Source organism: Fundulus heteroclitus, chromosome 2 (genome assembly GCF_011125445.2).
Source record: "Fundulus heteroclitus isolate FHET01 chromosome 2, MU-UCD_Fhet_4.1, whole genome shotgun sequence".
Lineage (NCBI taxonomy): Eukaryota > Metazoa > Chordata > Actinopteri > Cyprinodontiformes > Fundulidae > Fundulus > Fundulus heteroclitus.
The window spans coordinates 1853964-1871367 of record NC_046362.1 but is presented as its reverse complement, the minus strand read 5'-3'; the positions used below and the strand labels follow the sequence as shown (position 1 = coordinate 1871367).

The following is a 17404-nucleotide window of genomic DNA, read 5'->3' as shown; positions in this document are numbered from 1 at the left end:
TTACTGTCCAAATATGGGCAGTAATGTCAGCCCCCATACACAGTGATTCAGACGACAATTTATGTTTTTATTTTCTTATTGATTAAAGATAAGTTCATTAAATAACCACAAACGTATTAGTTTTAGTTATAGCTAATGATACCCTGATTTTTCCTTGTTGACCGGACTTCCCCTTTAAGAGATTCTATGTACACAGCAGTAAGATTGGGGCTAATTTCCAAAAATTCAGAATAAAACTCAGACCATCTGGGCCTGGTGATTTATAGGGTTATAACAATTTAATTGCTTCAACTATGTCCTGTTTTGAAATTGGTGGATCCATTGCTGAGACCTAATCTATGGGAAATTTGCAATCATCTAAATAAGCCATCCAAGGGATGAGAGTCACATATATTTTCCAAAGTATACAGTTTGTAATAAAATCTTTGAAAAGTGTTGTTTATTCTCTGCATATCAGTAATAATACCACCACCCTGAGAGGTTATTCCACTCATTGTTTACTTGGCCCTTACACACCTGGGCTTGAGGGCTAAAATCTCCCCTGTCTTATCACCATGTTTATATTTATTGGTTTTATTTTTCAACAGCATATATTCCATGAAATGGGTTGTTACTAGGTTATGCTCAGCCATGAACCTTATACATGTATGCAAGTTCCTGTTGTCAAAAGCGCCAATTTGGTTTTCTAGCCCTTTCTGTTTAGATATGGAGTCCTTTTTTTTGTTAGCTGAGAATGATATAATCTGGTCTCTCAGGTACACTTTAAGGGCTTCCCAGACTGTGGAAATAGATAACCAGCATCATGTTAATTTCTGAAAATAGAGAAATCTTGTTAGACAAAATTTTATGAAGCTCTCGTCTACAGCTACAGGGAGAGTCGTCTGCATTGTCCATGGCTTTGCAGCAATCCCTCATGCTGACCATCCATCCATCCATCCATCCATCCATCCATTTTCTTACTCGCTTTATCCCTCATGGGGTTGGGAGGGGTGCTAGTGCCTATCTTGAGATTCAATCAAAAGTTATTAACATCTTTGGAAGAACTGAAAACCCATTGAGTTCACCTAGTTGAACTGTATCCCTTCAACCAAAACAAGGATAATGACACCACCTGGGCACCTGTCATAGTGGCATGTACCACCAATATATTTCCAGCACAGTTAACTCAAGCATGCTGCCAGTGTCATTGAAATCATTGAATATACCAGATAAAAACAATGTATAAAGATGGTAAATTCGTTTTATTATCCATATTTACATTGCCTTAATGCAGTCTTGGTTTTTGATACTCCTAAGGTGTTATATAGAGTAAATGGACTTCTTGTCTAGTGTCTTGAAGACATTTCACATCTTGTCCAAAAGGACTTGATCACACTGATATTGCTTTTAAGGTCAAGTGGGTCGCTGACCCAAATGGTCTAGGCTTCACCAGGGAGGGTTCACCAGAGAGAAAGTCAAAGACACTATGCTACTTCTTTCGGATTGTCTGGTACACATTAATTTATTTATTTATTTATTTTTTTAAACCTGTACAAGTCGATCTCAACAAGAAACCTGTCCTCACCGACCAGTGTACCTGCTTTTTGAATTTCACCACCAACTGGAACACAAACTGTCTTCAAAACTCTGCAGCATCGAGCAGAACAGGCCCCCAAAAGAGCGGAAGGATAAGGAACTCAAACACACGAAGAAAGCACTTCAGACCTGTAGGATCGCCAACAGGGCTGGCATCCAGCAGAAAACATTCAACTGAAAAGAAGAAGAGGCGAAAGAACACCCAAATACAAACTCTGTGGAGTAGCATATACAGTCCTGCACAACAAGGACCTTCCAGACCTCTACATTATATTAGAGAAGCAAAGCATCAGCTACAAAACAGGTTGGCCCAACACAGAAGCACCAGCTCAGCGCTTTATCTACATCTCAAAAAGGAAGGCATGTGTTCTGAGGAATGAGTGACGGAGTGGCAAAGTAAACAGAGGTGGTGGCGTCAGGCTCCATCCTTCTAGCACCTTTTCTGCAGCCTTGACTCATCTCCCCTGTTGCTTTTTTAAACTTTAACATCAGGTGTCTTCAATGGCCTTATCTGTGCAATTCTTCTGGCTACAACTTTTAAGCCTTCTGCTTCTAACCCATGATCAGAACTGAAGAAACATTGAAGGACTTTTTTCATGAGCATTGAAATGTCTTCAAGAAACCAAAGAAGACTATAGGCTGTCCATATTAGTGCTAGCAAATTCCTGTTTATTGCCATGACCCGTCTTTATATAAAGCAAGAAGTTAATTATCTGAACAAATATCTGTCCATAGCTGCATTTGGGTTGAATTATTTTTACAACTATACAACCATCTGCATGAGCAGGAAGTTCAAATATAGCAACAACAGTATCTGGTAATGAGCCCAACTGACTGGCGGGGCAAAGCTCTCCCTGCTCTCCCACAGCCCACCCTGCTCATCCTCCCACTCAGTCCTCTTCCGTTCCTGTTCATTCTTCTCTTCCCTCCTCAGGTCATCGTCCTCCTTTACTTTGTTCAGACTGTCACATCGGTCTCCCTCATGGCCTTCGTAGCAGTGGCAGCGGAATCTCTCGGTCAGCTGCTGAAGGTCATGTTGTGATGGCCACCCGCTGACAGCAAAGGCCCCATCGCCTGTGGGGTGAATTTGGTAATTCTCAGCACTCAGGTGGAGGTAGTGGCTGGCGCGGGGCTCCTGGCGAACACACCGGCCATTCCCTTGGCACAGGAAGTCGCTGCAGACTTCGGCAGCCCGGGTCACGTTGGTGATGTACTGACCAAGGCGGTGAGTCAGGAAGGACTTCACCAAAGTGCAGTTGTGCTGTGGAGACAACCCATTAGACATTCATGGAATTACAATTAGTTTTGTGAAATGATAATGCATTTCACAAAAAAATGTTTCAGCACTCTCAGGATCCATGCAACAACACATTTCAGCTGTCTGTTGTAGTGATAATACTGTTGAAATGTCCATAATATAGCATTTGCTCAATAAAGATTTGAGTTGTTGGGGAAGAGGTGCTGTCCTGTCTCTTTCCTAAAAAGCATCCTCCTATCATCTTGAGTCAAACACAGACAGTACCTTCACAGTCAGGGTGTTTTATATGTTCTAAGGTAAAAATAGTGGGGCTCTGACTTTCCTTCAACAAAAGCTGTTCCTTCTGAGCAACTATTCAGATAAAAATTAGGGTAAAATTATGTTCTAGCTTTCTAAGGGTACTCTAGTTACAAGTGTTGGAGGCCATTCCAAAAAGACTCTAAAAGTTTCCATTTGCTTACAGCAGTGTTTTGTTATGAGATCAATCAAAATGCCATGGAATAAAGTAGGCGCACCTCCAAACACCCTTTTGACAAGAATCAATGTGGACAGTTATCCTTCTTCAATTGAATACATAAACCTGGTGTCAAAGCACTTTCGTACATGACAAAAAAGAAAAAAGAAAAAAAAAAGAAAAACATAAAATAAAATAGGGTATGCCTACCCTGGAAGAGGTCAAGTTTAGGTCCCCCCAGATAATGAATCCTGCAGCTCCCAGAGCAGCGCTCTCCCCGATAGTATGAATCAAGTCTTTCTGCAGGAAATGGAAGCAAAATACAGAAATAAATCATTCATTCTTCCTCTTTATGAAAAATATAGTTTTTATTTTGTTAATTTTAACACTGCCCACCTCAATGATGAAAAATTTATATATACCTCTGTAAAGGTTAGACAATACACACCCCTTGATTTGCTTTACTGTGGATCTCCAGCAGATGGCAGAAGTGCATTAACTTTGGATGCTGCCATCCTCTGGTTCAGCGGACAAAAACTCTGATGAGATAAAGTTGCTTCTGTTTTACTGTCCTAAAGTAGATGTAGCCAATATAACTACACTACTTTGATAGTTACTTCTATGGATTCCAGCAGCAGATCACACATATGTCCTCCATCCCTGACCTAAAAGAAGTTACATGTTATGCTATTTCATCCGCAAATGATTCGACCCTTACATTAGTGTTCTAATAGAAAAATCTGTCAGGTAGAACAATCTAATTGTTGAGGTGGAGGGATTGCTGCAAGTCAGTGACTTGAGGCAATGAGCCAAGTTTCAAAATATCAAAAAACGTTTTCTAATTGGAAAAATAAACTGAACTTGTCTGTATTGTTTGATAACTAGCATCAAACTGGAATGCGTGCAACGGCCCGAGAATCCGTCTGTATTAAAGGGGGTGAAACAAGCAGATTTGGCTTTTCTTCTTTCTCAAATGCCTTCATATGTATTTAATGAGCATTGGAACCATATAAATAAATTGAATTGATCAGAATAAATCCTTATATCTTAAGTAGAGACAAATCACTGCTTAAAGAGTAACTCAGAGATCCTGACAGTATAACAAGCCTATAGAGGGAAGGTGCAAAGCATTTAGTTTTTGAAGACGTTTTACTTGAAGTTAGCCAGCAAGACATTCACACATGGAGCCCCTGTAGAAGCTTTCCTGCAAGGCAGAATGGTGGCTGTTTACTTGTTAAGACCAAGTTTAAAGCAGCTGGCCAACTGATAAGCAGAGCTGTAGTGCAGTGAGAATAGGTTCTTACCCTTCATGTGTAAAACTACGTTAATGCATCACTCAAACATACTGCAATACTTTGTGTTGTCGTGCAGTCTGCCATGTTGCATGTTGTGCTACACAGTAAGGAAAATTACTATTCACATACGTTTCTAGTCACCTAGAGGTTTTGACACCACTTTACATTTATTTTTTCATGTGAAGATAGACTGAACAAAATTTAGACAATCGTAGCTAGGAAAGTGTACATTCACTGCAGGAGACGTATGTGGGTCACATGGTCAAGAAAGTAGTGTGAAAAGGTGTTTGCCCCCTTCCTCATTTCTTATCGTTTTGCATGTTCAGACATCAAACAAATCTAAATATTAGTCAGAGACAGCACAGGGAAACACAAAATGCAGTGTTTAACAGTATTTTTAATATCTTTTATTATTAAGCAGATAAAATCCAAACATATATGACCCTGTGTGAAAAGGTTTTGCCCCTAAACCTAATAACTTGTTGGGTCGCCCTTAGCACAAACCTCCTGAAAAGTTAGACCTTTGTCTCACCGGAGTCCCAAAGAAATGCCTTTGTAACCCTTTCCAGGCTGCTGCATTTTTTGGATCTTGGCATGGTGTCTAGCATTTGAGGATCTTTGAGTGTTCTTCACTGTGTAAGGCAGGTCCTATTGAAGTGATTTCTTCACTGAGAACAAGTTTGGCAAACAGGCCTGGGTGTGACTAGAGAAGGTGCACTCAGCTGTGATATGATCCGAAAGTTTGCAGGCTAAACCATTGTCATTGGGCTGATCCAGGACGATGATGAGCCTGCGTGCAGACAGGAGGTGGATTGGCTGGTCCACTGGTGCACCCAGAACACCACCTGGACCTAAACCGGCTGGAGATGACGGTGGACTTCAGGAGAACCCACCCACTCTGTCTGAATTTAGTTGCTGTTCTGCTTACTGTTACTTCTCTGCTTAGTTAAATGTGAGCATTGTATCTGACTTACTTGTTTGTACTCTCAAGCTTGTCAAAACAACATTGATTCTGATTTTAATTCTGACTCTGATTCTGATAAACCACAGTTATGTTTAAACGAGGGGGGCAATCATTTTTCACATCACTCAGGACCATGTAGATTTGGATTGTTTCCCTTAAAAATAAAAACCTACATTTAAAAGCTGCATTTTGTGTTTACTTGTGTTGTCTTTGACTTGTATTTCAATTTGTCTGAGGTTCTGGAACAATTAAACGTGACAAACATGTAAAAGTATAACAAGTCTAGAAGTGAGCCAACCCTTTTTCACATCACTCATATGTGTAAAAGTATGTGTCAAAAAGCATTTGGAAAGGTATATATGACTGTACTAAACTTACAGTGGTGAGAAATGCCAGGGCATCATCTCTGTACCCCAGTCTGAGGTAGACATAAGTGGGAAGGTCATACTCCTTTGAGGTCAGTGAGGCAATCCGGAGTGACTCTTGGATTCTGTTGTGGGCAAAGTGCCAGTTGCTGATGCTGTTGGTGTGACTTTTCCTGATTGCCACAGAAGGAAACAAAGCCGTGCTGCTGTTCCACAGCCATGCCAGCTCATCATTTCTCCTCCTCTCAGAGAGTGGACACATGCCAGTGTAGTTTTGCTCATGCAAGTTGTAGTTGTGACAGTCCGGGTAGAGGTAGAAACCCCAGTGGGCACTGGGCCGTAGCCGTGTTCCCAACTGGATTGTCCGTTCCATGAAGGCTTTGGCGCTTTTCTCAAACCGCCTCCGAGCCAGCACCTCCACCTGAGCCGGCGTCACATCAAGATATGCCTTCATCGTCAACTCCTTTGACTTCCTCCTGTAAATGTCCTTCTTGTGCCAGTTACGGTGCCACTGAGGTCGCCAGAACTCCCAGTCAATGACAGCCAGGCCACGGAAATCCTCTGCAGGAATGAAGTGAGCAATGTCCTGATAAGCTTTGAGCAAGTGCATGTCCAGGCTACAGTTTTGCGGCAGACCGCCATTAATGGCTTTGCCTTGTGGTGTGTAGTAGGGGTAGTAGCCAAGTCGGTTTGCGTAAAAAATTGTCACGTTTTGTCCTGTCCAAGTAGCGCGTGGGCTTCCTTGGATGTGAAAAAGATGGTCAAGGTTGATTGTAATGTTGTACTTGATGGTGCACATATCAAAAGGAGCGTTCCAAGCAGCGATAAAGGGCTTCCGACTTATCAAGGGCAGCTTTGCTGGTTTTTGACCAAAGGCAGAATGGAAGAGCAGTAAGATCCAGGAGCAGGCAACAGACACAGGTACCACTAGGTGGGAGGAGGATGTCCCGCCCACTGGGACCACATGCATTCTTGGGCTCAAACGTGTTACTTGTCAATCATCCTGAAAGACATGGGAGAAATAGGTACATATCTCAAGTTAAGAAAGACATGTTATACTGATTTTCTAAATATTCTAGTTATCATTTGAAAACAACAATTTGGATAAGCTGCATGACTGAAAAATCAAAACCTTCAAATGCTACACGGAACAAATAGTTCAACTTAAATATCTGCATACACATATTGACCTCCATGTATGGAGGGAAAGTAACTTCCTCATTCAGTACCAGATCATTTGCCAAAGCAGGTCTTAAAGCTCTGATACAGTAAATGTATTGATAAAAGCTCCTCAGCTTGAGCTGAAATCACTTCCATCTGCAGCCTGGCAGAGAGCGGAGAACACATGACTTAACCAGAGGAATTTCTCATTTGATTCACTTTGGTTTGTTCTTGGGTGTTTTTTTGTTTCAGCAACAACTCAGATGTAGAATAAAGGCCATTAATATTGAACAGATTTCGAACACACGGTTCCTTGTTCCTGAAACTGCTTTAGACTCCGATTTGAACCCTAGACAGTGGATTCTCCTGAGACATACTTTGGTTTCTTTGTTTAATGAAAGACTCTAAAACAACAGCAGGCTGTTTAAAGGTCAGGAAAAGAGAAATATTTTTCAAATATCCACCAAACCACAGTCAATGTCTTCGTGGAAAGCTCAAGATATCTGATCCTGTGTTTAATACTGTGTTCTTACTTCGACAAAAGAAAGAGGCCTAAGCTGGAGATTGTGTGCAATCCATGTTTACAGTCGGGCTTTGTCTATGAATGAGTAAATGAGTGAGTTCTGCCGGGTACCTAGGAGTTGCGGTCCACTCTGGTATCGATTAAGAAAGAAATTGTTGATGTCTGTGGTTCTGGTGAAATGGCACGACTCCACTCAGTCAATGTATGCACAGGGGATGATGGTTTTATGTGTCTGTGTTGGAAAATTGTGGTGGTTTTGGACCGCCGCTGCCATTTCAGACACATTAAGGTGTCAGAAGTTCAGCGGGTTCATCAACTTTTACTCGGTGGTTCAGAACCGATTATTAACCAGCTCAGCAAACTGTCAAGACAGCTCCTGAAACAAGTTACCCGAATGCCTATAAAAATTTGACAGGGACACATTTAAGAAGATGGAAAGATTTGTTTGTCTTGTTGGGCAAAGCTTCTTAGCTCAGTTGGAAAGACTACCATGGTTCAAATGTTACCATCCAATGTTCTTGCATCCTTTAAAAGCATGTCTGTTTAGCTGCTCCCGCATTCAGGAAGGGATGCCAGCAAATCATCACAACTTACACAAAGACTTAGCAGAATTCTTAACGCACCCAGGATTCAAACCCGGGTCCGTCATACCAAAGAAATGCACTTTGCCAGCTATATCACAGAGGGACAGACTCCCAGCCTTTAAACTTATACGATTCTCTAAACCAAAGTCCTCCTTAAAAACATGACTCGGGAGCAGAATTTTCCTTCAGTCACACATAAAGCTGGCTGGACCATTTTGAGAGCAAAGAGGGAAGCATTCGAAGAAATTGTGCCAGGGGCTGCATGTGGTCATGTTTGATGTTGCTCACACAGGAAGAAAAACCAAATGGGAAGTAAAGGAACAACCAAGACTGAAAAATTTCCATTCTGCAGGATGGAATGGAAAGAGTCCGATGGACACTAAGAGAGGGAGACATGACTGTGAATAAAAAGCAAATGTTATCTGACTGTCAGTTCCACCAGGAATTTGGGTGTTTGTTTGCCCTGTCAATGTGGAGTGGGTGCATCCCCACCTTGCACACAGTGTAAGGTACTACATAAGTAAATATGACCATATATAGCTGTTGGCTTTGGCGAATTACACCTAATGACTTGGCATTTCATTGGCACTTTACTGAATGCTACTAACAGAAGGATTAATTCTAATATAACATTAACTATAGTAGGTAGATGCTGAAGGCCTCAGATCAGCCACTTGCCCTTGGTGCCATGTAAAAAGTCTCTCTCTGTGCAATTGGTAGCAACACTAGAAGACATAGTCTGCATGAGTCAGCTGCTGGATTTTATTCACCTGTCTTTCAATCACATTGAAAGTCATGGACCCAGCCACGGGAGGAACAAAAACTGCACTGCACCAGAGAACAAAAGAAACTTTGAAGAAGGAATCTTTATTTGTCATTACAATTGCACATTCCAATGAAAATTGTCTTCTGCATTAAACCCATCCCTTAGGGAGCAGTGGGCAGCTATCACAGTGCCCAGGAAGCAATCTGGTAAAGACTCTGAATCCCAGAATGCACAGCATCAACCCATTTTCATGACAGTTTCAAGGAAGGAAGGAGTCCACAAAGATGGGGCAGTAAAACGAGAAAGCACGCTCCCCTGCAGTTTTCCTTTTAGCCTTAGGAACTTTTAGAAGACCCGTGCCCTGAGATCGAAGAGCACGTAGTGGAACGTACAGGTGCCAAATGTTGGATGAATAAGACGACGCCAGACCATTTAGCGTCACTATTAGTTCTGCTGTGTTAACTGTACAGCTACAATCAGCCCTAGTGCTCCGCCAGCAGTCATCCTCATTAATGCTTGTTATAATGGTCCTTAAAGGTACCTGTGGGACGTAGAGGTGTTGTTAAATAGCGTAGCAGATGCTATTAACTTTTTGTGTTAAACTAAGCCACTAATTCTGGACATGACATCATCACGTCTGTTGGTTCGCTCGCCATATTATAAGTCCATAAACGTCTTCTGTCTTGAAACATTATTATAATAAAGCAATATTTTATTTTACTGTCTACTTTGCATTATAACCTGGTTGTTTGAACACATAGCAACTGTTGTTCTTTGTTAGCTTTCAGAGTTAATTTAGCCTTACTCCTGCTTCCTCAAAACAAACCACGGTTCTTAAACATTGATGTTGACGTTGAACTGTGATGTCACTGCATCATATGTTTCTTTATGGTTTCAGTTTTATTCATATTGGTTCACTTTTTCCTGTTTTTCTTTTGTAGTTTATTAGTTTACCGTATACATTTCATTTCTACTTAGATTATGTGAATGTTATAGCCCTGGATAAAAAGTTTGTTGGCTGAAGCATTATAACTTGAAGTTGAAGGGTTATGTAAAAGTATTCCTGTATTCAGAGAGCAGTGGTTTATTTTGTATATGTGCGTAGGGCTTGCTGGTTGAGAACACCAGTGTGTGAATTCACTCATCATCTATTGTTCTATAATATCACAGCTTACCAGGTAGATATTCATAATAACTAAATAGACTGAGAGCTGTTTTTAATTCCTGATAATGAGGTGGTGCCCTGACTTGGTAATTTTCACTAAATTCACTAACTCTAACTGTCGCGATTCTGCATTTGGGGCCAGTGGGGCCTGGCCCCACCACATTCGCTGTGGAGCTCTATATTCACAATAATCAGTGGGAACTCTGTCATCCATATATGTTACCATTAGGATAAATTTTCAGGAACCATAATCTTTCTTTTCATTGTTATGCTGATGATGTCCAGATCTACTTTCCTTTAGCATCAAAATCCAACAACCCCATTTTCTGACTGCTTAAATGATTTAAAATCTTGGATGACCTCAAACTTTCGGAATCTGAATGAAAATAAGACCGAAATAATTATGTTTGGTTGTAGTCCAGCAGTTTTTCCTCCTGGCTCCTTGGGCCCTCTTACACCTAACATTCAATCATCAGTAAAAAATCTTGGTGTAATATTTGATGACAGGTTGAAATTCGATCGCCAGGTTAGTTCGGTCGCAAAAAACAGTTTTTAAGAATTTTATCAAAAGTGAAAGGGTATCTGCCAAACAGAGATCTGGAGACTGTAATCCATGCTTTTATTAATACAAGATTGGATTACTGTAATTCATGATATGCTGGCTTGGACCACTCACTTTTACACCGTCTGCAGTTGGTACATAATGCAGCAGCCCGTCTCCTTACTGGCACACGTAAACGTGACCACATATCACCCGTTCTAGCCTCGCTGCACTGGCTTCCGGTTGTTTTTAGAATAGATTTTAACATTTTATTGTTTGTTTTTAAAGCTCTTAATGGTCTAGCCCCCCAGTATTTGACTGAGCTTCTCCAAATCCATGTCCCGGCCAGAACACTGAGATCCTCTAATCAGTTACTACTGACCATGCCTAAAACCAGACTTAAAACCAAAGGTGACCGTGCCTTAATGGCAGCGGCACCAAGACTCTGGAATTACTTGCCTTGCCATATTCGATCGGCAGGCTCCTTGGAGGTTTTTAAATCTTCTGTAAAAGCACATTTCTTCTCCCTGGCTTTTAATCAAGTTTAAGTAATATTTGATGACAGGTAAAATTATATTTTATTTTAAAATTAAATTTATTTAAATTGAAACATTTATCCTATTATATTTTATCTCCATTCAATTTTTCTTTTTGCATTAGAGTGGCTCATACCCTGAGCTATCTCTATAGTTGTGCTGTGATAGGCCTAGGCTGCTGGAGGACATCAGGGTCTAATTTTTTCACTCTACTGATTTCTACTGTTCTTCAGTCTACTGTTCTCCAGTTTTGCATTGTATTACATTGAAATGACTGTCGCCATTTCAGCTTTTAACTTTTTGCTCTCTCTCTTTTTCTTTATAGTAGGTACACCTGGTCTGGCGTTCTGTTAACTGTGACATCATCCAGAGAAGACGGCTCACCCGCTACTACCATCTAATGTAGAACAGATTACTAGATCAATGTGTGCTTCTGTGCTTTTTTGTCTCTCTTGTTGTGTCTCTGCTCTGTCTTCTGTAACCCCAGTCGGTCGAGGCAGATGACCGTTCATACTGAGCCCGGTTCTGCCGGAGGTTTTCCTTCCCGTTAATGGGTGGTTTTTCTTCCCACTGTCGCTTCATGCTTGCTCAGTATGAGGGATTGCAGCAAAGCCATGTACAATGCAGACGACTCTTCCTGTGGCTCTACGGTTCCCCAGGAGTGAATGCTGCTTGTTGGGACTTTGATGCAATCAACTGGTTTCCTTATATAGGACATTTTTGACCAATCTGTATAATCTGACCCAATCTGTATAATATGATTGAACTTGATTTTGTAAAGTGCCTTGAGATGACATGTTTCATGATTTGGCGCTATATTAATAAAATTGAATTGAATTGAATTGAATTGTGTTGTATGTATTTTAGCGTTCAGTTTTTATCTTATACTCTGCAACTGTGATTTCTGTACAGCACTTTGGTCAACCCCGGTTGTTATAAATGTGCTTTATAAATAAAGTTTGAGTTGAGTTGAGGATCATTTTTATAGATTAATATTGTAAAAAAAGACCAATTCCCTTACCAATATAATTCACTAATAAACAAACATCTGTGTCTGTATATCTAAGTCTGCCAGAAAACTGACAAGCTCAGTAGGCTAAATCCCCTTGAGGCGCCTTGATATTTGGGCCGGCCCACCAACGTTTGTTTAAATAACGAACATCTGAAGTTGCAGCGTGCATGCCCAACACACTCTCAGTAGACAGAGAGGGGCACAAATCCTGTGGCCCAAAGCTTGGATCGGCCAATCAAAATACTTGAATTGCACAAGTTACATTAATGTTCTGCCGGATAGTGTGGGACCGTCTAGGCAAGGCAAATTTATTCATTAGCACATTTCAGTACAAGAACAATGCAAAGTTCTTTCTATGATTAAAACATTGGAAAATAAAAACTAAATAAAAGGAAGTAAAAAAAAAACAGTTGGAATAAAATGTGGGACAATTTAAACAAAATAAAACATAGGAAATGGAAACTAAAAGCAAATATTAATTTAGTGTCGGTTGTCCTTGCTGGCTCATTGAAGGACTGATGTGAATCTTTTCTATTCAATAAATGAACAATATGTGTGAGCCTTTATTTTTAATGTTATGTATTAAAAGTAAATTACATTTAGCTTATATAAAATAGATTTTGTAGTGTGTTGCTTTATGCTAACTTATCCGTTTAATTAAAAATTCATCAATGTCAGGTTGTATGCATCACAAAAAAGATTTATTGCTGCTATTAGGTGTTTAGTTTTTATGCCCCAATTAACTTATCCTGCCAGGACACTGCACTCTAATAATAATTAATAGTTATTCATGCCCAAACCAAACCAAACCTGTAGTTACACAACAAATGTTTCATAAAATGTTTGGAAACAATTTTTTCCTATTTCTGGTTAATATTGTGAATTCCATCTGAAGACAGCTCTTCCACTTTCATGCGCTCCCATCTCATCTTAGCAGCCAGCTTAATGTGCAAACCTCAAATCCTGTAAGCGAATCAAGACTCGCGACTGCAGCATTTGATCTTTGACCAGAGACGCTTTAATCTGTCTGTTGACAGCAGCCTGAAAAACAACAGGATCTTTTCAAAAGAAAGAGCTTTAATCTGTCGGCTCTTACTGCTGTTGCAAAGAATATTGCCCCCCTCCACACACACATGCTGCAAGATTTTAAGACTATTTACTTTAAGTGGTTATGAGTCAGAGCATCTGTTAAAAAGCTGAAAAGCCACCTAAGCGAGACTTTAAAAGTGACTGTTACAGCTTTGGCTAGCTGGAATAAATAGATGAAATGGGGTTCTGGTTTTTAGTTTTTTTAAACAGAAAACGTTTTCTCCATTGTGTGGGTTTTTTGTTAAGGGTGAGCTAACATTCTTTGCATGGCAGGGCGTCCCCTTTCTCCTCCTCCTTCCTTCATCACCCAAAACACTCAAGCCATGGTGCAACACCAAGAGGTGCCGCCTCACTCGGGATTTAAAAATATACTTCATCCACGTCCTGGTGCAACAAAACAGATCTACACGAGAGCTGGATTTTAGCAGTTCACTAGTGAAAAAGTGCCGTCACAAGCTTGATTCCTCACCTGCCCATGCTGGAGTCTCATCTTCAGGGGTCACAGCAGGGGTCATGGTGGCCCTCTGCACCAAACGTCCAAGGGGCCTGACTCAGTTCTCTCCGTCACTCTTAAACACCAGCCAGTCATCCACACTTATATACAGACGAGGAAGGAGGGAGGGAGGGAAAAGCGTCAGCACCACAACACAACACAGCGATTAGAGAGAAGAGAGGGAGAAAAAGGGAGGGAAGGAAGGAAAGAGAGGCCGAGTCACAAAGAAAGGAGAAGAACACAGAGAGGGAGAGAGAGAGAGAGATTTTAAATCCATCTAAGCTGACTGAGCTCTTAGGAGGTCTGATCCTCTCTGGAAGAAAAGTCTCAGCTCATCCATTTCACTCAATCTAGAAAACAGACAGTTGCCAAACTGTCACCAGAAATCTGGTCAGATTTTATCCTCTAAATATCCCCAAAGTCAATGATAAAAAATGCTTTTCATAGGCAGGCATATTAACATGTAGGGCTCCTAAGAAAATGGGACCTCTACTGGCAACTGCCTTCAGGTTTTTTTTTTAAATAATTCCCAATAAAATTATCCCTAAATGAAGCTCCTAATACCACCAGCCATACTCTGTCATCCAACACCTTCAACCTGATAAAGTGAATTCTCCTGTTCAGTTCTAATCAGTGCAGGTCACCTGAATTTGTAAAATGTATTTACATTTTTGTCTGATCATACTTTATGATTAAAGTCCACTTCACTTCTGTTTCACACTGTCCTCTCTTTCTCACTTACAGCTGATACAGAACTTGACTGCCAGGACTCCTTACCCACACATTGTTCAACTCCCATATGATACATGATTTAAATCAGCATCTAATGCATTTCAGAATCTTCCTAGTTTTTAAAGCTCCCGTTTACATGCATGAACTTACCCTCCATCCAGATCTTGCCTTTTCTTTGGTCTACACTGATAACCTAAGGGAATTGTTTCAGTGCTGCACCATTCTTTGTAAGCATGTGGTAAAGTATTAAACTTCATAATGAAATACAAATGTATTTGGAACACTTTGTTGAAAATCTGAAGCCTGACTTATTATTTGGCAGCGTACCCTGTGGGTCCAAAAGTGTAGCGTTGGTGGGGTATGCTGAACACATAACAGCAGACTCCTGACTAAGCAGTTTGCTGGTGACTTCTGAGTCACAGACATCTCTAACCACATGAACTTGAGAACCCTGAGAAAACTAGCACAGTAGGGATAGACAAATCACAAAAGGTCTTAAAAACATGTCGCAAGAACCCGATTCGAAACCTGGCAATCCAATACAGAGCAATAAGTTATAGATTCGATCTGCATTTTCATCTGCATGTATTTCCTTAATTTGTGTGCTCACTCTGCCGTTGCAGTGCTAATTAAATGACATGACATCTGAACCCGGCACTTTAACCCAGCCCCAGCTCAGATTCCAGCGGCTTACCACACATATTTACAACCACAAGACAAAGCCAATTCTCTGTCTGTTGAATATAAACATGGATTTTACCCCTTTTAACTGCTAACTGTTTTCATATTGAGTAAATATGTCCTCCAACTAAACAGCCTTTACAGACATCCGCAGACAGAAATGCAGTTGAGTTTGTATTCCTTTAATGCTTGGTTACGTCTTACATTACAGGGGAACATATGATGAAAGGACCTGACTCATCAAAACTTGCTGTGCTATCTGACTATCATAATATTAACATATGTTTTCATTTACTGCTTTTGACACAGGGGGAAACTGAAAAGCTGGCTCTACGTGTGTCTCATAAACTAAGCTGAGAGGTCTCCAGTGCTTCTGTGGAAGCTTGGTAAGATTCTGACAGCCACGTCTAAGGATTCACATCCAATACAAATTATCATGTGTTTACACCGGAAAGCATTACAACCATGGATTCAACTTTCTGATTTGTGCCCATAGTTGCACTTAAATGTCTTCATTGGGAGCAAAGTGGAACTAAAGCCAAAGTCCTTGTTGTGTAAAGCAAATTAGCAACGACACCTGATTCTGATTTTATTTTTATTAACTGTCTTTCACTGATCCAAGGTCAGGTTATAAGGGAGGAAAACCTCGTTCTAGAGAATATTTCAACCCCACAAGAGTTATATTGTGCCTTTAGAGGTGTCTGGGTCTCCTGCCATTGGGTCATATAGGCACCCCCCCCCCCCCCCCCCAAGCTTACCTGATCAAGATATTTGTCACATATGTTACCCACTGTATCATACACAAGTAATACAAATTATCTAGTTAATCACTATATTGACAAAAAGCCTAATTGCCAGCTTTTAAATGGCCAGACTTCTCTCATCATTATTTAATATGCAGAAAATGAATTCAACAACCCAAATTCCTGCATACGTCCACCTTATCTCACATCCTGAGAGTTATCACCCTGACAAGGTGCAGAAGGTGATGCAGCTGCTGCATCAGAACTGAGGGCCTTCTGGTCCATTTTGTTAAGCTTTACTAATGCTAGTATTGCAATGTTAGCATGATCCTGCAAGGATAGGCTGAAATGGTGATGGACGAAATTCTTTTAGTCATACTAAACTACTTAAATGGTTTTACACTGGTGGAAAATTCATCCAATCACACTGACAATATCCACACACTTACACTGATACACAGACTAATAGCAATTTGGGGTTAAGTGCCCTCTGCAGGGCACATGTGGTAAGGGAAAGCTGCTGCCAAACTCATAACCTTCCAGGCACTATTCCCACTAAACCCTATATGCTGTAATTCCTGCCCATTGGTCTCCTTTCTGATGCAAAGCCTTCCTTGCCTATTTTTTTTTCTTAATTTACTGTAATGCTTTGAAACGAGTCAGTCACAACTGTCAAACACTTTTTCATTTTTTTAGATCAAATAGCAGAGTCATTGTTTTGTTTGTAACAAGTGAAATGTAACAAGTAAAATTCCAAGTGTTAAACAAGTAATTTGCTGGAATATGTGTTTTAAGTAATAATAATTTTTGCTAGAATTTAAGCAGTCTTTTTTAAAAAAGTGATTGGCCAGATCATCGGAAAAGCAGTGCAGATGTTTTTTTTTTTTTTAAAGCAAATCATTGAAACAAAAGATACATCCTTTACATTACTTTACTGTAATTTCCCTCTGGGATTATTAAAGTATTTCTGATTCTGATTAAAAGGTTGCCCTTTGTCACCGATCCTGTTCATAAGTTTTATGGGCAGAATTTCTAGGCGCAGCTGAGATGTTGAGGGAAACCGTTTTGGTGGCCTTAGGATTGCGTCTCTGCTATTCATGAATGACGTGGTTCTATTGGCTTCCTCAGGGCGTGATCTACAGCTCTCACTAGAGCAGTTTACAGCCGAGTGCGAAGCGGATGAGGATCAGTGCTTCCAAATCCGAGACCATGGTCTTGAGCCGGAAAAGGGTAGCGTGCCTTCTCCGGGTTGGGGAGGATGTGCTGCCCCTAGTGGAGGAGTTTAAGTATCTTGTATCCATCCCGAATACAAGCAGCCGAAATGAGTTTTCTCCGTAGTGTGTCTGGGCTCTCCCTTAGAGATAGGGTGAGGAGCTCAGTCATCCGGGGAGGACTCAGAGTAGAGCCGCTGCTCCTCCATGCTGAGAGGAGCCAGTTGAGGTGGCTCGGGCATCTGGTCAGGATGTC

The 17404-nt window shown here is 40.8% G+C and overlaps 1 protein-coding gene across 1 annotated transcript; it reads right to left on the bottom strand.

Moving 5' to 3' along the window:
* Positions 1-1222: 1222 nt before the first annotated feature.
* LOC105934783 (hyaluronidase-4) lies at positions 1223-13911 on the bottom strand. Its single transcript, XM_012874925.3, has 4 exons — positions 13758-13911; positions 5925-6914; positions 3498-3587; positions 1223-2836 (listed from the first exon to the last, which is right to left on the bottom strand). The coding sequence occupies exons 2-4, from the start codon at positions 6879-6881 to the stop codon at positions 2339-2341; spliced, it is 1545 nt and encodes a 514-aa protein (XP_012730379.2). The 5' UTR covers positions 6882-6914; positions 13758-13911; the 3' UTR covers positions 1223-2338.
* Positions 13912-17404: the final 3493 nt, after the last annotated feature.